The sequence below is a fragment of the Symphalangus syndactylus genome, chromosome 14 (assembly GCF_028878055.3).
Source record: "Symphalangus syndactylus isolate Jambi chromosome 14, NHGRI_mSymSyn1-v2.1_pri, whole genome shotgun sequence".
Lineage (NCBI taxonomy): Eukaryota > Metazoa > Chordata > Mammalia > Primates > Hylobatidae > Symphalangus > Symphalangus syndactylus.
In genome coordinates, this window is record NC_072436.2 from 97492591 (window position 1) to 97517401 (window position 24811).

Sequence of the window (24811 nt, forward strand, 5' to 3'; positions counted from 1 at the left end):
ACACATTTTACTTTTATGTGTTTTGTAAACTCAGACTACATTGTTGCTATTTTTCTTTGAACAGCCAGTTATATTTCTTTTTAATTTACCACTTTAGCCGTTTTTTTAAGTATATAAATGCAGTGGCATTATGTGCATTCACAACAACATTTATCAGCACTGTGCATTTCTGGAACATTTTCATCATCCCGAGCAGAAGCTCTGTACTCATTAAACACTAACTCCCATCTCTCATCTCCCTCACCCCTAGTAACCTCTATTCTCCTTTCTGTCTCTGTGGATTTGCCTGGCCTAATACCTCATATAAATGGAATCGTACAATATTTGTCCTTATGTTATTGGCTTCTTTCATGTAGTACATGAAAGGTTGATCCATACTGTGCGGGGTGGGGGCGTGTGTGTGTATATTGGTTTATCAGTATACACACATCCCTCATTTTCTTTTTTTAATTTTTATTTTACTTTAAGTTCCAGGATACATGTGTAGAACGTGCAGGTTTGTTACATAGATATAAGCTTGCCATGGTGGTTTGCTGCACCTACCAACCTGTCATCTAGGTTTTTTGTTTGTTTGTTTGTTTTTAATTGAGATGGAGTCTCGCTGTGTCACCCAGGCTGGAGTGCAGTGGTGTGATCTCAACTCACTGCAACCTCTGCTTCCCGGGTTCAAGTGATTCTCCTGCCTCAGCCCCCCGAGTATCTGGGACTACAAGTGGATGCCACCACGCCCAGCTAATTTTTGTATTTTTGGTAGAGAGAGGGTTTCACTACGTTAGCCAGGCTGGTCTCGAACTCCTGACCTTGTGATCCGCCCACCTTGGCTTCCCAAAGTGTTGGGATTACAGGCATGAGCCATCATGCTCAGACTGTCATCTAGTTTTTAAGCCCAGCATGCATTAGCTATTTGTCCTGATGTTCTCCCTCCCTTCCTAACTCCAACAGGCCCTGGTGTGTGGTGTTCTCCTTCCTGTGTCTATATGTTCTCACTGTAGAACATGCAGTGTTTGGTTTTCTGTTCCTGTGTTAGTTTGCTGAGGGTGATGGCTTCCACCCTCATCCATGTCTCTGCAAAGGACATGATCTTATTCCTTTATATGGCTGAATAGTATTCCATGGTGTATATGTACTACATTTTCTTTATCCAGTCTATCATTGATGGGCATTTGGTTTGGGTCCATGTCTTTGCTATTGTAAATAGTGCTGCAATAAACATACGTTGCATGTATCTTTATAGTCGAATGATTTATATTCCTTTGGGTATATATCCAGTAATGGCATTGTTGGGTCAAATGGTATTTCTGGTTCTAGATCCTTGAGGAATCACCACACTGTCTTCCACAATGGTTGAACTAATTTATATTTCCACCAACAGTGTAAAAGTTTTCCTATTTCTCCACAGCTTTACCAGCATCTGTTGTTTCTTGACTTTTTAGTAATCACCATTCTGACTGGCGTGAGATGGTATCTCATTGTGGTTTTGATTTGCATTTCTCCAATCATCAGTGATGCTGAACTACCACATTTTCTTTATCCAAATTCATCTGTTGATGGACATTTAGGTTGTTTCCACTTTTTGGCTATTATGAATAATGCTGCAGTGAATTATAATGTATTAAATGATCTGAGTCATTTTAATTCTTTTGAGTATATCATATGGTAATTCCATGTTTAACTTTTTGAGGAATGAACAAACTTCTTCCCCGGCAGCAGCACCATTTTATACTCCCGTCAGCCATGCACAAGTTCCAGTTTCTTTACATCTTTACCAATATTTATCTTTTTTTTTTTTTTTTTTGATAGTAGCCATCCTAATGGGTGTGAAGTGGCATCTCATTCTGATTTTGATTTGCATTTCCCTAATGATTAATTATGTTGATCTGGAAACAAAACAACTCTGAGTATCTAAATGTGTCTGTATTTTGGATGCTGTGGACTCTGGTATTAGTGTGTTGAGTTAGTGCTACAAATAAACGCTATGAAAAGTTGAAAAAACGAGATACTCGCAAAACATTGAAATGGAAGAGGTTAAATACTGAGTCACATTTTCTTTTGTAATATGGTCACTGTCCAGAAGCATTTTGATTCAAAACTTTAAAGATAGTGGGCAATACCCAGTACAATTGTTGGATTTAAGAAAGTAATTTTTCATGTGTTTTCTTATGATTTCTGGGAGAAACATTATAGTTTGTTTTCCTATATCATTGTGTCTTCTAGAGTAAGGAGAATAATTATAGATGTTTGAAATGTGGCTTAAAGTAAAAAGTCTGACAAAGGGAGAGGAGAAAAGAAGCTAGCTCTTAATACATTACCTGCAGAGTGGAGTATTTACTAGAAAGTCAGGCTTTCCAGTTCGTAAGCTGCACAAACCATTTCTTACCTGTATGATAAGCCTCTAATTGAGAGTAAGTATTTTGCAGTGAAAGCCAAAGGCACAGACTCCCATTTTGAAGAGGAATCCTTTGAGGTTGCCAACTCTTGCCTAGAAAATTGTGCATCTTCCTGTAAGAGATACACACTTCTGGACTTCTGTCTAAGAGCATTGCATAACTACTCTTGAGGACACAGAGTTTACCTTTTATACTTACAGGAAGTAGAGCAATGCCTTTATACTGTCAGTAGAGTCAGAGAGGTAGGAATGTGGCTTGACCATCAGGAATACTGGAGATCATAAAAGTGATTGTCAGAAATATCAATATTGCTTTCTTCAAGCCATTAGTTCCAGATGAACCAAGAAATATTTTCCATGAAAGGACTTTCAGAGAGTGAAGCCTGGTGATTCGTCTAACTTTTTAGTAAAATTCAAACTATCAGAAATGAGTGATTCATTTTTTTTTTAAAAGACTATTTTTTGAGACCCTAAACAGTAATACATGTGCACTGCAGAAATTTTGAAAGTAAAGCATAATAAGAACAGTAAAAGTCACCTGTTAAATTACCATACAGATATGAGCATTCTGATTAATTTCTTTCTCTTTTTTTATGTGTGGGCTTTACATGTGCATAGTACATGTATGCATACATATCCACAAAAGGCTGCATAAATACATATAAGTGTTTTTATTTTCTTTCTAATTTCATAATACTAATAATTTTATTTCTTGGGATCTTCCTTTTTAACACTTTGTGAAGGAAACATTTCTGTTTAGTTTGCTTTACTAGAGGAAGTAAATATCATAGCTATAATGATCAACACTGTTACTAATATTATCAATAGTTATATTTTCTTCTGTATAAAAATCTAATCTAAGATTAAATTTATAAGTCAGCCTCTTTAATGGATGTGAAGAAATATTCACTTACAAAAACAATTTACAAAAGCATTCTCTGTTGAAGTGATTTTAAGTGTGATTTTTCCTTAATGCATGTGAAATATGGTTTGATTTGCAGAACTTTGATTTGTACACATCCTTTTAGGAATATAACTGTGCCTAAAGCTGGCTACATCTGTACTTTTGACTTAATTGTTTTTCCTGATAAGTTAGGGAGAACACACATGTAAAATGAACTTAATTTTAACTTGCAGTAAAGAAACATTTTTCAGAAAGCATTCATGTATATATTTAATTTGTTTTTACAGACTCCTTAGTCTTTTTCTTATTGAAACCATACAGATCTCTCAAACTTTGCTACCTAGTAAGCATTTTTAAAATACAGAGAAATGTAGTATGTAAATATTTTCGGCATTAGATGTATCTACTCACTGTATTGTAGACGTTATGTTAAGCACTAGAAATACAAGGATAGATAACACATAATCATAATAACGGCTGTCTTATTGAGTATTTCTCATGTACCTGGCATAATTTACATTGCATTGATTATCTTAGTAGGTTCTATTATCCAGGTAGGTTCTGTTATAATCCTTATTTTACAGATGAAGAAAACAAGGCTCAGAGAGATGAAATAACTCTGCCTAAGGACATAAAAGCATTACCTTTCCGACTCCAGAATCTGTGCTATTGTAGAGGAGAGGTTTGAGTATTTTAGGAATACAAAGAAGGTGCATTTTACCTACCTTCTAGGGTTTTGGCCCTATTTTCTTAGGAAACAGAGCTGGAAGTAAAGCCCGGATCCTAACATCTTATTGAATGGTACTAACCAAGACCAGCAGGAATGAAAGAAAAAGGGAAGTGAGGCAAGGAAAGAAGAACGATATTACCAAGGGAACTTAATCTTGCAGAAAATCTGAGCTGGTTGTCTTGTACATGGTACATCTTCTAGCCAGACCATGTGAAACTACCACCTTTTGGAACACCCCAATATGTTTGTCTTTTACTGGTCAAAGTTCATCCTTGGGGCATTACCACCATTTGGGCAGGTGTTGGCACAACCCTTGGGCAGGTGCTAGGGAAGCCAGATCCCATGTCCAGTGATGTGGCATCTTATCTGAGTCTGAAAGTGGCTGGATGAACCAGAGCCTCCATGGATATAGTTGGGACAGACCTGAGGTTTGAAATAATGACTTCTACTGTGTTGAAAAGCCCTGCATGAAAGAAACTTATAGCAGGGAAGTCATGGGATGTGACTGATACAGGTAAAAGTGGAGACTTGATTGTAAGATAGCAAGAGGGAAGGAAGAAGACCAATCAGGAAGCTATTGTAATAGTTCTGACAAAAGATGGTGGTGGCTCAGCAAAAATGGTGAGAAGTGATAGTCTTTAACATATTATTTATATTAAAAATATTTCAGAGATTAAACCAACCAGTTTAGTTAAAAATGTAAGTTAACAGAAAGTAATCTGTGGAACCCGAGAATTTACTAGGCAGTTTTTGTTTAAAAATATCACTCATCTCTCTTTATTATGTTCAGTGACTAGGGGAGGCCTGATCTTCTTTCCCTGCATCCTCATCCTCATTGCAGGACAGGCAATTCTCAGCTTTCCCAGTGGAGCCCGCCCAAAAACTCCACTGAGTATGCCACTTTGAGTCTTTCTAAGACCCACACTGGGTTTATTTTTATTTTTATTTTTATTTTAGACGGAATCTCGCTCTGTCGCCAGGCTGGAGTGCAGTGGCATAATCTCATCTCACTGCAGCCTCTGCCTCCTGGGTTCAAGCGATTCTCCTGCCTCAGCCTCACTAGTAGCTGGGACTACAGGCGCGTGCTACCACGCCCAGCTAATTCTTGTATTTTTAGTAGAGACGGGATTTCACCATGTCAGCTAGAATGGTCTCAATCTCTCGACTTCATGATCCACCCGCCTTGGCCTCCCAGAATGCTGGAATTACAGGTGTGAGCCAGCACGCCTGTCCTATATTTTTATCTGGTGTATATTTAGCTTGCTTCCCTCAGGCTAATCTGGTTCATAGCATGCAGTGGGTTTCAAAGGAGGGTAGGAAAAAGATCCTCTCAGATCTACCCAGTAGTGCTGCCATGCCATGGCTACTCTGTGCTTCTCTTGGCACCAGCATCTCCAGGCCCTCTGATAATTATGAGGTTGCCACAAGGGTGCCACGCTGAGAGCTGTGTACTACTGAAACCTAGCTATGCTCTATTCATTGTGCCGTGTGCCTTGGCATGGAGCTTCATTGACCTAGAGGAAGAGGGACCTTTTTTCTAATTCACTCATATGTACTATATGGGCTAGTTGAAACCCTGTCTCTTTTTTTGTCTGCTCATAGGTGAAGTGTCTTGCTACTTTGGAAGAGGGTCACCAGAAACTCTAGGACATGGCTGGCCCTCCCTTTAATCATAGGCCCAGAAATCCCAGCACAGTTTTCCTGGATTACAGATGATAGACTTGTGACCCAAAGTTTTAACTGTCTTTTCACAGTCGCATGGCTAAGAAGTGATGGAAGGCGAATTAGAACCCAAATCTCATTTAGTTTTTTCAGAAAATATTTTTTTCTGCTACCACGTACACAAGACAAAATATTAAGTGTCATATGTGGATCCCATCCTTAAGAAATTGACTGCCTATTAAGGATAAGGTGTATGGTGTGTAAATGACCATATTACATAGTGATTGCACATAGTAGGCTGTCCATTCATACTTTTCAAATATTTTTCAAGGGAGCATTTCTATTATATAAGAAAAGCTATATACATAGATAAGAAAAATATACACATATATACATGTGAACACACACACAGGCTTTGTGTAACCCAGTTTTAATTACGTAACTGTTCTGTATTTTTTTTTTTTTTTTTTTTGATACAGAGTCTCACTCTGTTGCCCAGGCTGGAGTGCAGTGGCGCCATCTCGGCTCACTGCAACCTCCACCTCCCAGGTTCAAGTGATTCTCCCGCCTCAGCCTGCTGAATAGGTGGGATTACAGGCACCCGCCACCACGTCCAGCTAATTTTTGTATTTGTAGTAGAGGTGGGGTTTCACCATGTTGGCCAGGCTGATCTCGAACTCCTGACCTCAAGCAATGCATCTGCCTTGGCCTCCCAAAGTGCTGGGATTACAGGTGTAAGCCACTGCACCCAGCCCCTTCTGTATCTTAAACAAGTCTACATGAAAGCTTTTTCACCCAAGCAAGGAAAGAAAAAGTTATACACTCTGTGAATAGAAGAGAAAAATTTTGGTAACAGTTGTCAGTTTGCAGTCGAATTCCAAGTTCCTATCAACCATATATTTAGGGCTTGATGGAGAAGGAGGTCAGGAGCAGGAAGTGTTTCCCTCGTGAGAAGGTTAGATTTTAGCTGGGATTAAAGTCATGCATTACTTAATGACAGGAATTAATTCTGAGTAATCTGTTGTTTGGGGATTTCATTGTTGTGTGAACATCATATCGTATACATGCGCAAACCTAGATGTATAGCCTCCTTTACACCTAGGCTGTATGATATAGCCTGTTATTCCTAGGCTACAAACTGTACAGCATGCTATCATACTGAGTATGCTACCATGCTGAGTATGTAGGCAGTTATAACACAGTGATAATTATTTGTATATCTAAACATAGAAAAAGTACAGTAAAAATACGATATTATAATTGTATGGGACTATCATTAAATATGTGGTCCATTGTTGACTACAGCATCATTTTGTGGTTCATTACAGCTATTATCATTTCTCCATTTTTAACTTTACTACTACCTACCCTTTTCTGTCTTTACTCTCCTTTGACTTATTAATGGCAATAACTGTGGTTACTTTTGCACCAACCTAATATGTTTTCCATCCATCCTTCCAAAAAGGGACATGGTTTTATTGCCAATACTACTAATGTATTACTCACATTAAGATTGCTATCAATGATTCATATTAGCATTTATTGTCAGTGAATTAGGAGTCGGTAATGCAGTTTGTTAGTCACAACCTCTTTCTCAATTCTTTGTCTACTTCAGTTTCCTTCTTGTTAGCTTTGTTTATAGTGGATGGGAACAGAAAATATGGATGAAATACTAAAACATAAATACCTGAAACAGATATCCTTGAACCATTCATACTGTCACACAGAAATCTAGGGGACACTCTTCTGTCTTAAGTAGGAAGTAGGCTTTCATACCAGTTATTTTGCTCTATATTTACAATAACTCTTTTAAATGTTCTTCTGTGTAACTTATACAGTTCTAAAACAGAGTATGTATTTTCAACCTACAAAAATCAGTTACAGTAGTCCCCTCCTCAAATTTGAGGAGGATACATTCCAAGACCCCCAGTGGATGCCTGAAACCATGGTTAGTACTAAACCCTATAGATTATATTTTTTCCTTTACATACATACCTGTGATAAAGTTTAATTTATAAATTAGATATCATAAGAGATAACAATTATAACAATAGACCATAATAAAAGTTAAGTGAATGTGATTGCTCTCAAAATACCTTAGTGTACTATACCACAGGTAACTGAAACCAAAGAAAGCAAAACTGCCAATGAGGGAGGATCATTGTAATGTAATATACCGTGTGAATAGACTAAAGAACAAAAACCACATGATTAAGCAGATACAGATGAGGCATTTGACAAAATCTAATGCTATTTTATGTGAAAAGAAACTAAGAATGGAAGGGAATTTCTCAACTTCAATGGAAAATCCATAGTCAACAATATACTTGATGGTAAAAGACTGAAATCTTTCTCTCTAAAATCAGGAACAAGACAAGGAAATCCACTCTTGTCACTCCTATTCAACATTGTACTGGAGTTCCTAGTAGGCCAACTAGAGAAGAATAAAAAATAAAAGTTATCCAGTAAAGGAAGATGCAAAACTATCTCTATTTTCTGATGACATGATCTTAAATATAGAAAATCCTAAGGAATCCACACACATGCAAATTAAAGCTTGTCTATTAGCAAGGTTTCAGGACAAAAGGTCATCATACAGAAATTGTACACTAGCAATGAAAAATCTAAAAATGAAATTAAGAAAACAGTTTCATTTATGATAGCATCAAAAAGAATAAAATACTTAGGAATAAATTTAGCAAAGGAACTGCAAGAGTTGTTCACTGAAAATTATCAAACATTTTTTGAAGAAGTTATAGGCCTAAATAAATGGAAAGATCTCCTGTGTTCATCACTGGAAGACTTAACTATTGTTCAGATGACGTATTCCCCAAATCTATAGATTCAGCACAACCTCTGTTCAATCCCTTCTAGCTTTTTTTTTTTTTTTTTTTTTTTTTCAGATCTTAAAATACATATGGAAATGTGAGGGACCCGTGATAGCCAAAACAATCTTGAAAAAGAACAAAGTTGGAGGCCCCACAGGTCCCAATTTCAAAACTTAATGCAAAGCAACAATAAATTAGAGATTGTGGCGTTGACAAAGATAGGCATATAAATCAGCAGATTAGGATTGATTGTACAGAAATAAACTCCCACATTTAATAAAGGTGCCAAGACAATTCAGTGGAGAAAGAATAGCCTTCAACAAATGGTACTGGGTCAACTGGATATCCACATGCAAAAGAATGAATGTGATCTCCATCTCATACCATATTCAGATGACTCAAAATGTATTAAAAACCTGAATGTAAAACCTAAAACTATAAAACTTTTAGAAGAGGACCTGGGTAAATTTTTGTACCTTGGATTAGGTAACATTTAGTTAGATATGACATCTAAGGTACAAGCGATACAAAAATTGATAAATTAGACTGGCAACGAAAAAAATTGATAAATTAGAATTGATCACAATTAAAAATGTCTGGCTGGGCATAGTGGCATGCACCTGTAGTCCCAGCTACTCGGAAGGCTGAGGCTGGAGGATTGTTTGAACCCAGGAATTCAAGGCTGCAGTGAGCTATGATTACACCACTGCACTCCATCTTGGGCGACAGAGCAAGAAGCTGTCTCTAGAAAAGTTAAAAAAAATTTTTTTTTAAAATAAAGCTTAACCAGCATCAAGAAAAAAAATGTTTTTCAAAGGGCACAATCAAGAAGGTATAAAGACAACCCATGGAATGGGAGAAAATATTTGCAAATTATACATCTGATAAGAGTGGAGTGTCCAGAATATATAAAGAACTCTTATAACTCAATAATAAATGGCAACCCAATTTTAAAACGGACAAAGAATATTTATCTCCAAAAAAGATAGGCCGATGGCCAGTAAGCACACAAAAAGATACTTAACATCATTAGTCATTAGGGAAATGCTACAATTAGTTACCATTCCATGCCCACTAAAATAAAATGCATGGAAAATAACTAGTATTAGGGAGGATGTGGAGAAATTGGAGAACCGGTGAAATTGGAACCCTTATACATTGCTAGTGAGACTATGAAATGGTGCTACCACTTTGGCAGTTCTTTTGAAGGTTAAACATAGAGTTACTATATGACCAAGCAATACCACTTCTAGGTATATAGACATGAGAAATGAAAACATGTTCACACAAAAACTTGTACATGAGTATTCTTAGCAAAATTATTCATAATATTCCAAATTGGAAATAGCCCAAATGTCCATCAAATGAAGAACAGATTTTAAAAATATGGTATATCTATACAATGGGATATTATTAAGCAATAAAAAAGGAATAACATACTGATACATGCTACAACATGGGGGAACCTTGAGAACATTATGCTAGGTGAAAGAAGCCAAACATAAAAGGCCACATATGGTGCTTTCCTACTGCAGGAGAATAGGGAGTGATGACTAACGGCTCCCGAGTTTCATTTTGAGGTAATGAAAATATTGTGGAATTTAGTTAGTGGTGATAGCTTCACACTTTGTGAATATAGTAAAAACCACTGAATAGCATCCTTTAAAATAGTAAATTTTATGATATGTGAATTATACCTCAATTTAAAAAAGTAATTTAAAAGTGATTTTAAAACAATCATGCAGTCACCTTTGGAGGTTTGTATGGCATGAACTAATTATTCTGAAAATGATCAATATATGGAAATAATTCTTTACTAACTGATGAACAGGGTAACCAAATAGCAGATGAGGAAAAGCTTTAAAAAAATAAAGTTTTTCTGAGGATGTAAATGATTAATGCAGAAGGCCTATAGAATATCGTGATTTTGCTACACCTAATGGAAAATGTAATGATCATCGTTGATTGCTAATGAGGGCACTTTATAAGGGATGTCTTAGTCCCTTCGGGCTGCTATAACAAAATACCACAAATTTATTTCCCACAGTTGGAGGCTGGGAAGTCCAAGATGAATATGCTGGCAGATTCAGTGTCTGGTGAAGGCCTACTTTCTGGTTCATAGATGGCACCTTTTAGCTGTGTCCTCACATGGTGGAAGAGGTGAGGCAGCTCACTGGGGCCTCTTTTATAAGGGCACTAATCCCATTCGTGAGAGCTCTACCCCCATGACTTAATTATTTCCCAAAGGCCTCCACCACCTAACTCCTTGGAGGTTAGAATTTCAACATATGAATTTTGGGGGAACACAAACATTCAGACCGTATCAGGATGGATCAGGCAGATAGGATTGGAACCCTCTGGTCCATCTTAATATTACTAAAAAGACATTATGTGTCTCCTGCCATCAGGCTATTGAATCAAAGGAGTTTTGTTTCAGAGGGTGCCCATTCACTTTGTAAAATAGTCCTCTACAGTTTTGTTTAAGGTGTGCATTTCTCAACATCTCCAGGCACTCCTGTTTTAATTTTACTGCACCTGGCAGCCTTTGTCAGGAAGTATGGCTTAGGGCAAGATGGAGTCTGTGTTTCTGTTTTCCTTTTCTTTTTGTGTTTTTGTGTGATTTCTGAGAGGAGAGAAGGTCCCAGATGTCTTTACCAAGTCATCTTAGCCCTAAAAGTCTTTGAGAACTACCTCACTAGATCAGGTAGAAGATAATCCAGACCTGAATGAGGGCAGGGATTATATTGATAAAGTAACAGCATTTGTTATTTGGGGATTAAATTAGGCAGGGCCCATAGTAGGGCCTCCATCGATGTTTGATGGCTATTGAATGAACGTAATTGAATCTGTTCAGTTTTAGGGTTTTATTGCAGCTTTGATATGGATTGTGCCATTATATCTGTAAAGTTCACTTCTATGGTTACCATGCATGACTTGAGTCAGTTCTGGGCTTCTGGAGGAGAGGTTACAAACTGGTGGCCAGTAGGACAAACTAGCCCACCACTGTTTTATTTGGCCTTCATGGTGGGTTTTTTTTTTTTTCCTTTAATTTCCTGCCAGCATTTCAAAATAGATTTCACATAAAAACCAGGGTTTCTGGCTTCTCTTGAAAAAGCAGATGATCTGGCAAAACTGGACTTATATTTCCTCATGGCAGCAACTCAGCTGACAGTGACTGCATTAGACCAAGTCCACTGCTGCCTGTGTCACTCACTGTTCCTGTGAGCATTTGAGCTTGTGACTCTAAGGGCAGCGCTTTCAGGAAGCTGTTTTCTAAATCTTAACGTTGTTACTTTTAGTGATCTTTCTACTTATATTGCTATTTAACACACCATGTGGTTGTGTCACTTACTTAATTAGAGTATAAGGTCTGTAATACCAGTAAGTATGTGTTTTCTGTTTCTGGATCTTATCCATGGTGCTGGTATAGGGCCTTACACACTGTAGCAAGGTGAGTACATATATATCTCTACACTGATTTGACAGAGTAATTGAGGAAGCCTATAGTGCCAAAACAGTCAAGACCCTTTTATGATCTTCCAAAGCATCTTGACACATTGGTTTGGAAAAGATAGCGAAAAGATTATTATCATCTTGGAGAAATAATTTGTATTTTTTCATGATAATTCCTGACTCTTATCTTTATTAATGTTATCAGATAATTTCAGTTATTGAAATTACTTGATAAGTTACTTGCATTGTGAAGCTGATAAGCAACATTTTGGATGTTAACTATTTTCTTGGCCATATTAATTACCTGGATTCTTTGAAGTTAGGAATTTTGGATTTTCTTTTTGTTTTTTTTAAAGACAGGTTCTCACTCTTTTGCCCAGGCTGGAGTGCAGTGGCACAGTCATAGCTTACTGCAGCCTCAAACTCCTGGCTTTATGCAGTCCTCCTGCCTCAGCCTTCTGACTACCTGGGACTATAGGCATGTGCCATGGCTGTAAAAACAACAACAAAAAAACAAAATCAGGAACAAAACAAACCAAAAAATGTCTAAAAAAATACTTTTTTTTTTTTTTTTTTTGAGATGGGGGTCTTACTGTATTGCCCAGGCTGGTCTCAAACTCCTGGCCTCAAGCAATCCTTCCACTTTAGCCTCCCAAGTAGCTGGGATTACAGGTGTAAGCCACTGGGCCTGGTTCTTTGAAGTTAGGTTTTATAAGTATTTTCTCATAGGTAAAATGATTTCAGAAAATAAGTGGAAAGAGCTGAGGTTTTACTGCGATATTCATTGTCAGGAAGAATATAGAAAAATGAATTTTTAAAAAAGTGTTATTTGGTGCTCTAAGTGCAGAGATACAATGAAAACTGTTGATGGTAATATTAGGAATATAGGAAAAGGCTGTGTTGTGTGCATGTGATTGGGTTGTAGAGTTCAATTTAAGTCATTGAATCGATGACTGTAAAGTTTTTTTTTTTTTAATTATTTTATGAACACAAATCTGTCTTTTTAGCTTCATGCTAGCCAGTTAGGTAATGATTTTGAATCATCTAGTTTGAACATTGTAAATGTTGGTTTCATGCCAAGAATATTTAACCCTTATTGTGTTTTCATTTGTACATTAGGTGCGAAATTCATCCACACTTCTCTTTAGTGCCTTGATCACAAGAATTTTTGGAGTTAAAAGGGCAAAGGATGAACATTCCAAAACAAATAGGTAAGCTCCATTTAAGGCTAACTTTACTTTTTTTTTTTTAAATACAATATTGTCCTGGCCAAAAACAAATTTTGAAATTGTGCCTACTGTTACAGATTCATCTGGAGCATAAAACTATAAAAATACTATAATGAATTAACCTATGCTGCCAAGTTATAAACCCTTGGGCAAAAATATCAACTGTTTAATAAGCGGACCTTTCAAAGCAACAAAAATTTAGCAGGGTAGCAAGGGGTGAAATGTAGAGCTTGTTTCTCCATGCAAAAGCTAGTGTTTTTTTTTTTTCAATTGCATCTTCTTTAAGTATTCCTGAAATGTCTTAACTTTACTTGTATATATTATCATAGCTTGTATAATATCTTTAATTTTATAGGTGGAAGTTTAAATGTTTATGATCCTCTCATTAGAACATCTCTCACATTACCTTTGCATTAAACTCTGGTACTAAGAGGAGCACCTATGTGTGTTAACCACAAGAAATAAACAGTGCTTTTTATTTTTGGTCTTTAGTTTTATGTTTACCCTCTAATTTGTTTTTGTCTTAACAAAATAGCTTTTTTGTTATGCCTGAAAAGAAACCTGTGGAACTATTTTGATTTTGGGTAGTTTTTAGATAAAAATGCACAAGATCTGATCTGTTTGTTTTTAAAGAAGAAAAGCTTTGAATAGTTGTTCTTTAGCACTTAAGAGGATTTAATGGTAATCTAATTGACTTGCAATTGTTAACACTAGATGTCACTGTTGCTGCACATTTAATTACTTCCTTAACTTTATTTAGGATCCAGTTTGGCCTGGTGGTCTTTCTCTTGAGGATCTAGAGTTATATTCAAAGCCCTATTCCCTTCTTACCTAAAAAAGTCATTATGCTTCATATTTAAGTTTTAAGCTAATGTTTATTGAAATGCATTTTTGTGTGATGGAACTAAATCTTAGGAATTAAAAAAATATGAAATCATTTTGTGATGTACTAGTGATAATTCTAATGAAACCTACTATGGTATTTCTGAACTATCATTTAAATTGCTTCTTGTCACCCTGTAACATTCACCAAATATTTAAAAGGAAGGTAACTGGCTGTAAGTATAAATCCCTTGAGCATGTTCAGGCAATATCAGAGAGCTTTTTAATTTTTTTTTAACTGAGTTTTTTTTTTTTTTTTTTTTTTTTTGAGACGGAGTCTCACTCTGTCGCCCAGGCTGGAGTGCAGTGGCGCAATCTCGGCTCACTACAAGCTCCGCCTCCCGGGTTCACGCCATTCTCCTGCCTCAGCCTCTCCGAGTAGCTGGGACTACAGGCGCCTGCCACCACGCCCGGCTAATTTTTTTGTATTTTTAGTAGAGATGGGGTTTCACTGTGGTCTCGATCTCCTGACCTCATGATCCGCCCGCCTCGGCCTCCCAAAGTGCTGGGATTACAAGCGTGAGCCACTGCACCCGGCCTTAACTGAGTATTTTTTAAATAAATAAAACATTACTCTTGTGGAGGGATGATTATAATTTTTATTTTTTAGCCTGTTCTTAAAGAAATTCTTCCTGTCACTAACTTGAAATCACTAATATTTGTTTCTCCTTAGCTTTGTCTATTTTGTTAATAATTCTCCAGTGTGCTACAGTTTAAAACAGTTGGGTCATGTTATAAGGCCTTGATAAATACTGGTATAAATGAAATATGATATTAAGTCATCAAACAAGTAAAATTAATGTTTAAAACTGAACTTGAAGAAAATTTTTTTTTGTTTTTTATGAAGTGATTCTTGAATGTATATACAAATATATATACATTTTACTATGTGTAGGAGAAAATGATCAGAAAATGAGAAAACCTCATTTAGGTTGTATCTGAGGGAGGAAGAATATGGCAGTGATACCATACAATTTTAATTTTTTGCCAAAGTTACAATGATGGAAACTTCCATTATAAATTTATTCCTCTTGGATAGGAAAGATTACAAAATATATAAGGTTTCTAGAAAAAAGGAAATAGGAATGAGACAGTTTTTAACTGTGAAGAATATGAGAGCTTTTAATTTTAGTAATCTGAAGATCGGTATGGACCATTATGTGTACAAGGCTTCTGTTCCCTGTTTAACCCATGAAGATATATTTCTTGGCAGCTCCCATTAGGTTTGCTTTGCAAAACCTTTAGTCTTAAATTTGCAGTTGCTTGTGATGGTTCTTTTAGTTGTAGTTTGTTTAATTATGTCACTTTTTGTTGAAATGTTTATATGCCTGTTCCTTCCAATATTAACTTCCTGAAGGAAGGACCTTTTTCATCTGTTCTGTGTACGTAATGGACACTTCAAGAAGGCTAGTAATAATGAAACCTTGGTTGGTTACTTATCCACCAGATAACTAACCTCAGCCGGTGACACACCTCACAAGTCAGTTGTTTCCTTTCACAACCACAGATTGTCCTGCTCGCAATTTGGAAATGTGTGTTCTTGGTCAGAGGGAACTGGACATAAAAAGAACATCTGATTTTTCCATCTAATGGGAAATAAAGGTCTAACTTGGAGTAAACAAACCTGGTTTCTAGGCATTTTGCTGCCACTGGAGATGACCTTAATAGGCCCCCTTATCCACTTTGCACTTCAGTTTCTCCATCTATATACCAGGAATAATAAGATCTGTGCTGTGTACTCCTAGGGCTATTGTGAGGATAAAACAAACTATTAGAAGTTCATTTTCTTTAAAATATTGGAAGTCCTAGGCGATTAGAGATATAGTTTAGTTTTTCTTTCTGTTACCACTTCTGTGATTGTACTCATCTGATTGTCTTGCTCTTAAGACCGTGCTTTTTGAGGACAAGGTCAGTATCTTAACCATTCTTGGGTACCTAGAGTCTAGCATAGTATCTGGTGTATAGGAGGCATATAGGAATAATTACCTAATGAGTAAGCACATTTTGTTACTAGAGGAGAAATAAGAAATCTGGTTTCTACTCCTGCGTTTGTTACAATATAACCACTATAATCAACTGAGACAAAATAGCCAACCTCTCTGGGCTTTGGTTTTCTTCTCTGTAAAATAAGGTTTGGAATATCCCTGAGGTCTTTTCTTTCTTTAAAATACTAAAGTAAGCCTTTACATAATATTACTGGAATTGTAAGTTTGGTAAAATGATGTATTCCCAGTGCCGTAGAACAATCCCTGTCACATAGTAGAGACAAGAAATTCCTGTTTCATATATAGAGAAAGAAGCAGAGGATCCTTTGTAAGTGTGTAGAGTGTACCTGTAATGACTGAATTTTTACACCCATTAGTCTTATTTTAGATGTGTTTTTTGGGTTTTAAAGAATGAGAAAACATAAGTTTCACTTATGCTTTTAAAATAATGTTATTACATTTTGATTTTTAAAGCTCTTTTCCTGTTTATTGCTGCCTGACTGACTTGGCCTGACAGAATGAAGAACTGATTTTATGTAAAATCGGAACAAGCAAAGCTCTGCAACCTGTGCAGTATGCATGTTTTCTAAAATAGCCTCCATCTCCTGTGAGTGGGCTCACCTTCATAGCTCCTTATTTCTTATAGGACAGGAGCTAAACTAATGTGGCGCTTAGCTCTAGGTCTTCCCCTTAAGCCCCTATGTGCATTAACTTTCAGCTGTGAGTCCCAGCCAAATGACACATGTCAATATGTAGCAATCAGAAAAGGTTTATTTTTGACTTCTTGGAGTGTGCTTTGCCAAAGCTTCATACAGGTGCTTAATGTACAGCGTTGTCTAGCTTTTGCACACTCTCTCCACCTTAAATCAGTGAGCCAATGAGAACTTGAAAGCACTTATCATGAACTCAGTATTAACATAATAGGGGAGTACATGAAGAATATAAAACTTGGATCTTACTCAAGGAGTTTACAGTTCAGTTAGGAAAACAAAAAATGTTACATGTGAGTCAGATACAAATAGGAGACACCATGTAAAAATCACCTGTACAATGCGATGTGAGTGATGAACACATTAGAAATTTATAAACGGGAGAATTGAGTGGAGTATATGTTGGGGGGAAGTAGTATTTTTTACAAGGCGTTGGGAAATGAGTAGATTTGGGGTACATGGAAACAGGTAGATTGAAAGAGGAACAAAATAATAGTCTTGTTTACTGTGTTAAGTACAATCTTTATTCTATCTTACTAAAGAGAGCTTATATTCAGATTAATAGCTTAGGATAATTTAGTACAATTTAAGAAGAAAATGTGTTTCTAAAATCATGGGAAGAGCCAAGTAAAATTGTTTCTAGTGACTATGTTGGGAGATGTTAAATTGTATTTATTTTATTTTCCAGGGTATAAGTGATAGAGAATTATTTTAGTTATTTTTCTTAGCATTTTAGTGGTGTATGTCTGGAAGGATGCTTCAAGGGGCATCTAATCCAGTCCAGCATCGTGCTTATAGAGAGATTTTGAAGGAATTTCCAGACAGACTGGCTTCTCTCCTGTTCTTCATGTTTTCTAGGAAAAGAGATTCCACAAGTTTCTGTGGTTACCTACTCTATTGTTTGGGAAAGAATTGAATTCTCAAAACTAAAATTGAAAGCTGCAGGGCAATTGGGTTTTCATATTTTAGAGAATGTAATTATTAGAATTCAGAATAGCTTGTTTGCTTTGAACTACATAGTAACTTGTAGCAAGCCCTATTTGGCCAAATTGAAAAACAGAATTTTCTTTTGACTGTGGCCAGGGTAATTTTTCTTCTTTTTTTTTTTTTCCCAAGATGGAGTCTCACAGTGTTGCCCGGGCTGGAGTTTAATGGCAGGATCTCAACTCATTGCAACCTCTGCCTCCTGGGTTCACGCAATTCTCCTGCCTCAGCCTCCCGAGTAGCTGGGATTACAGGTGCACACTACCACACCTGGCTAATATTTTGTAATTTTTTTTTTTTTAGTAGAAATGGGGTTTCACTATGTTGGCCAGATTAGTCTTGAACTCCTGACCTTGTGATCCACCCGCCTCAGCCTCCCAAAGTGCTGGGATTATAGACGTGAGCGGCCAGGGTAATATTAACATCCTCAAACCCAAACAGTTCTAATTTTCTCCACTGAACAAGCATTTATTGTGTTTTTACTCTGGGCCAGGCCCTCTGCTAGTTACTGGGATCCAAAGATAAATCAGAAATACTCTCTACCCTAGGGAACTCCAAGTCTGATGAAGAATATGGCAGTTATCTGTGGTGCTGGAGTCTCTGTTCAGTTGTGTAGAAGGACAGGAGAAGTTGTGAAGGAAGATAACATTTCTTTAGTGTGCGGGCCATGCCAGACCCTTTATACATGTCTAACTTAGCTGGGATCGCAGCTCTGTGAGGTAGGTAGTGTCATACTCATTTTTCACAGAAGAGGAACCTAAGGCTCATGAGGTTTAGCTACTTGCCTGTGGCCATACAGCCAGAAAGTGGCAGAACTAGAACACAAAGCGAGTTCTATCTGCAGAGCACATGCTGTTACACACCAAACAACGGATTCCCTCATGGGCAGGGTGTCACCTTTTTGGAGTTGGCTTTAGATTTTATTTTGTCAGACTCTGTGGGAAATTAGTCACTTCACCCAAAGTCTGAATGTTGACCAATAATCTCACATCTCCCGCATGGTAGGTTGATTTTAGCAGGAAAGGTAGGAGTGGACCAGAGGAGAATTATGTTTTGGGTTGACTTTAAGATTCCTTATTTGGATGGTGAAAGACAATAAGGATTGTGTACTTTTTGGTGCATGAATGTTATTTACCTCAATGAGCCCCTCGCTGTTCTCATGTAGACAGAGGTGAGGGAGGAGCAAGGCTCAAGGTTTCTAATGTCAACCAGGAATGTCGTAAAACTATGAAGGTAGAAATCTTAGTTTTCTGGTTAGAAAGTAGAGAATGAATGAGATTATCCCAATAAGGATGTCAGTGTTGCTAGCAAGAAGTTAACTTTTTTTTTATTTATCTCTGTAAAACTCTTATATTTGATAATAGTTTTGTGCTATTGATAGAGGATTTTGAGGCTTATGATAATTCTTGCTTATGATATGATTTCTCTAGACTTAACTCTTTCTCTAGAGTCTGTGCTTATATCTTTCATTGATATCTTTAATTAAAATGATACTAATAACCATTATTATTATTTGTTTTTATCTTTGAAAGGACCTAGGAAGTCATCCAGTCTCATTCTCATTTTGCAGATCTGAAAATTGAGGTGCAGAACAGTTAAGCAATTTGTGCAAGGTCACAGAGCTAGTGCTGATGATAGAATTTGATGGTTATTTTTAGTTCACAATAAGCTCAACTAAAACATTTTAAAAAAATCAGTTGATTATTTAGAAATGAAGTTTCTGTTAGCAACAATAATACTAGTTTGGATTCAGATGATTCTGATTTAAAATATGAAGTTTATTTTCTCAAAGAGGTACTTTATCATAAGATTGTAAATATTAGTGATTTGAAAGTAAGTTAAGAGCTCTAGTGTTTTGGTATAGTCTGGAGTGTCATTCATGCATTTTCCAGAGTTGTTTGTAGAATTAACATTCAATCATTTATCTACTCTTTAGGCAGAGTAGATAAATGAGTATTTTTGGAGACTGAGAGGTAAAGTACAAGTTTTGTGTAACCCTGGTTGAAATGTTCCTAAAGTCAGAATTAAGTCTATACTGACACTTTGGCCTATTAGAGAGTTTCATGTTTCAAGTTTTTGTTCATTCTTAGGTTCATAGATTACAGGTAGGAGAGCCACAAATAAAGTTTTTAACTGAAAAGAAGTTCTTAAAAAGAAATGTTTTCATGAACTTGAAGTGGGAATTAGTCATTGTGTTCTTAAATATTGACTCTTAACGTGGACCAAGTAATCTTTATTTCTAAATACTGCTTCAGGCCATTGCCTTCTTTAATAATTAAGGCATTGTTGCTTTAGTTTGAGCATGTTCTATGGAATTTTGGCAATGCATGTATCCTCTTTCTGCATCTTAGTAAAAGCATGAGTAAATATTTTTTCTTAGCTTTGGTATTTTTGTAGCTTACATTTTATATGAGCCAGACTAATATAATACCAGGATTACATAATTTAAGACGTCAGGATTGCTTCCAGGACTATGAGATAAAGTCTTCATTTATCAGGGGGTTTACAAGCAGTATTTCTTGCTCATTCAATACCTGTAGAGAAATACCATGAGCTATTTTCCAGATGAGAAAATGGAGTCTAAGAGGTTAAAGCCAGAGGGAACAGTTTCTTTAGAACTTGGATAATATTTCTTTATTCAGAACTTGGTCCTTGTAACTATTGATTTGAATAATGTACAGTTTGGAAATTTCAGGAATTTCCAGCTATTGTTATTATACATTGAACTCTTAAATAAAATATACTCTTAATTTTTTCATTGAATACTCCTTATGGACCTTGGCATCCTGATATGTACAAAAGTAGTTTATAACACGTCTGAGATTTCAAGGAGTTTACCATTTATTGAGAGGTAAGACCAACATGGAAACTAGTTTAGGAAATGTGAGTATCAAACTCTCTGGTACTGACTGTCAGGGGATAAGAGGTCAGAGGAGGATGAGGCCAGTCTCCATGTAGCAGTCTGGGTTGAATCTGGACTTGAAAGGATGGTCAGGATTTGAATAGGTAGAGAAGAGGGTGTTGCATATGGGATCATGTAACATAAACAGAGATGTAGAAGTTGGAACACAAATTGTACATGTCTAAGAAAATTAAAAGATGAATCAGATGAGGAAAGAGAGGACATGATGGAAGTGTTCATTCAGTCATTCATTCCTAGAGCCAGGATTCGTGGTCACTTAGTCTGCATAGGCACTGTACTAGGTTCTGAGACTATCAGTGAGTGTGGAAAATAGACATGTCAGGAGACTAGTTTGAATTTTACAGAACATTGGGATTCATTTAGAAGTCTTTGTATCAGAGTATTCTGTGATAAAACCATCGCTTTAGGAATTATTTGAGAAGTGATTGCATTCTGTACCACTGGCTGGTGGGCATGGAGAATGTGATGCAAGGCCTTGGAAGGGAGTTGCTCATGAATAAGTAGCTCTCTCTGTAGATTTTAAAGTCTGGTTACAACTTGGTGTGATTATTTCTGTGTTTAGTGTTTGTGTGCCACTTCTAAATTGAGTAGCAGCTATGTTAATGGGGAATATATGTCCTGTGTTTTAAGGAATACTAGTTTTCTCAAGAAATTAAGAGATGTTTAGTGAAAAATAGATTTTTCTGTTATTCACTAACTAGAAATGCTGAATTAAATAATGACAGGTTTCTCAGACCTGTGCTATAATGTGTTTTGAGAATCTTCAAGAGTGGGATATAGCATGCAATATGAGCATTTCCCTAAATTATTTGACCATGGAGATTCTCTCTCTTCTCTCTCTCTCTCAACATATATTGCCATTTTGTTTTCCATCCAACAGTTTGGGGAATACTGCTGTCGGGATACTGATTAAGGCAGGTGAAAGGCATATTTCTGATTATTAGGAGCAGTACATATATCTACTGTGAGAAAGATATATATATTTGAGATATATCTTGGAAGCAACAGGATTAGTTTTAGTTACAGCTAAATACACTGTAAATTATCCCAAGTCAGATAAAAATGTAAAATAGTGTCCTACATATAGTAGGTAGTCAATACATTTGAATCTAGGAAAATTTCATAATTGTAGACCTTTAAAAATTCTATAATAACTAAAATGCCTCTTTGAGAGAATGAAGTTTATATTCTAGGTTAGAATCTTCTAACATTTTGTCAGAAGAACATAATTTCCATTTTCCCAATGACTTGACCGTTAGTATGGGGAAGATAGTGCCTATAATACAGTTGATGAACTGATCAGCAAGATTAGTACCTAACTTGCATGACTGTGATATATGTATCTGTTTGTGGGGTGGATGAAGAGTGCCGACAGGGAGAAGGACATAACATAGTAAACAGCTTTGAAATACAGTCTTGCTAGTAAATTAAGTAGCATAGTCTGTTGTTGTCATTCCTAATTCCCACAGTAATAGCACCATCTGTTAACATTTACCCAGAGGCTTGAAATAATTCAGACTTATGCAGCTAGAATGCTTTTGGCTGCAAATAACAGTAAACCCAAATCAAAATTTAAATACAGACAACTTACTATCCCATATGTAACCAGGAAGTTTTAAAGAGGATTGATTCTTTTGAGGTTGAAAACATCATCAGAGACTCCGATTTCCCTTCATATTTCTGCTGTGCCATCCTTGATGTAATGCCATGAGCGCCAGGCAAGCTTCCTTCATGGTTGCAAGATGGCTTCAGTTCCAGTCATCATATCCAGACACTGCAGTGTCTAGGCACAATACCCAGTGGCCTTGTGCATTTCTGTTTCTTTTTAAGAGCAACAGCATTTCCTCTTGTTTATGTTCCCATGTTCCCACCTCCATGTTCCCACCTCCAGTCTCCACCTCTACATACTTTTCTTCATATCTTGTTGACCAGAGTTAACATCTTAGCATGCCCCAGCTTATCCTTGGTGAGGGAAAGAGATCCACTATAATTACACTAATCAGGATTCATCAGTTGGGTCTGGGGTTGGTGCTGGTCCTCCCCGAAGCACGTGACTACTCAGAAGGGTGAATACCCAACCAAAATCAGTTCTGTTAAAAGGAAGGATGAGATAGAGGAATAAATATTGATTAGGCAACTAATGATGTGTGCTACTACATTCTTCTAGGCTATCTGAAAAGCTTTGAAAATGTTTGTACTATGTATGTAGTATTTTAGCTTAATAGGAAAATATATTTTTCTTTTATGTATTTTCTTTATGTAATTATTAAAAGATATGAAGTAGTGCAAGTGTCTGGATATATGATTCCATAAAATTCATTCCTGTAAGCAGCTTGCATTTTAAAAATTTCACCCAGGAACAAAGTCTGTGTCTTTATATATGACTTTACAAAGTTTTGTAGAACGTTAAAATAGAGATTCTGAATAGAATGTAATCAGTTCCTAACCAAGAAAATGCTATTCTGCAATATGAAATGTCTCCCTGGTTCAGAGCTAATCTCTAACAAGCTAACAGAATGTTAACATTGTTTTTTAATATAAACTCTAATTCACTTTGGAATTTCACCTCTGTATTATCACATTGATTTTCTTCTTGTAAGGCCAAATAATGTGAAGTCAAATAGTCTTTCTAGGTTTTTTTTTTTTTTTTTTTGAGACAGGGCCTGGCTCTGTCGCCCAGGTTGGAGTGCAATGGCATGACCTTGGCTCACTGCAACCTCTGCCTCCTAGGCTTAAGCCATCCTCCTGCCACCTCAACCTCCCAAGTAGCTGGGGCTACACGTGCATGCCACCATGCCTGGCTAATTTTTGTATTTTTTGTACAGACAGGGTTTTGCCATTTGCCCAGGCTGGTCTCAAATTCCTGAGCTCAAGTGATCCACCCACCTGAGCCTCCCAAAGTGATAGGATTACAGGTATAAGCCACCATGCCCAGCCATCTTTCTAAATTTGTTGGAATTAGTAATTATTTTTATTTATGAACCAAAGTGTTTTGATGTAACGTTTTGGTCTCTGAACTCAACTTAGGTCAGTTGTCCTGAACAATCTCTCTTTCTCTGTCTGCTGGGTTTCTTTCTTTTCTGTCCTCTAAACTAAATGTTTTTTTCAGCACATACTGCCTCCATAGAAGTGGTCCATGAGGCGGTCTGGGTCAGGGCAGACCTATCAGGCTCAATAGAAGATGGGGTCCGACTAACTTCTCTTGAGAAAGAAACAGGTTACTAAATCTTGGAGGGCTAGAATTTTCCACTCTATAAGCACAATTCTAGAAGCATCTAATGCTATTCAGACATCTTCATCTTTCTTTTCTTTATCTCTATGATCACTCAAATTCTGAATACCTGAAGTTGATTTAGATACGTATAAATGGTCAATTGCATACTTCCCTCCTTTAATTCACTTGATTTCCTCTTTTGCCCCCTATAAGCAAAGCCTTCCTATGCTGCTGGTTCCATTTTCTATGATTAGTGTCGTGTTTAGGTGATTCAACATTTTTTTCTTCATCATTCATTCAGCACAGACGTTTGCTAGGTTCAAGGATCTGAGTACTGAGGGGAGTACAGACATTTATAAAATATGGTCGAAATCTTTGGAGAAGAGTGGAGGAGGAGAGGTCACACTTGAACTCAGTTGTAAACATAACTCTAAAACAAAGTGGAAAGCTGTCAGTACTCTGTGAACTCCTTTCTTCTCTCTCAGGGGAAGACCCTGCATGTTCCACTCCTCCCATTTCCTCAGTTCAGCTCCACTGTGTAATTGTACCTGGAACAGAGCTCTTTCTCACACTCTTAAAACACACATCCTCTTTAAACCCCTTCCTCATTCCAATCTCTTTAATTCTTCTTCCATTAAGATGAGAAAATGTCATCTATTTTTGTATCTTTCTTCCTTCTTTTGGTCTATCCATATGACAGTAAGTGATTCAGGTCATGGTTGACAAACACAGAGCAGTATTGATGATATGCCTCTCCTACCTGTACAGTCATGCCCCACATAACATTTCAGTCAATGACAGACCACATATATGATGATGGTTCCATAAGATTATAACGGAGCTGAAAAATTCCTATCCCCTATGATGTCTCAGCACAATGTGTTAGTCACATGTTTGTGGTGATGTTGGTGTAAAACCTAC

The 24811-nt window shown here is 36.8% G+C and overlaps 1 protein-coding gene across 18 annotated transcripts in view; it reads left to right on the forward strand.

The window, feature by feature from the left end:
• Positions 1–24811, forward strand: part of THADA (THADA armadillo repeat containing) — a 369177-nt gene that overhangs the window by 100838 nt on the left and 243528 nt on the right. For all 18 annotated transcript variants that reach the window (XM_055242820.2, XM_063618104.1, XM_055242824.2 and 15 more), the window contains one exon: positions 13083–13174. In XM_055242820.2, coding sequence (XP_055098795.1) covers positions 13083–13174 — 92 coding nt within the window. The remainder of the gene's footprint in view (positions 1–13082; positions 13175–24811) is intronic.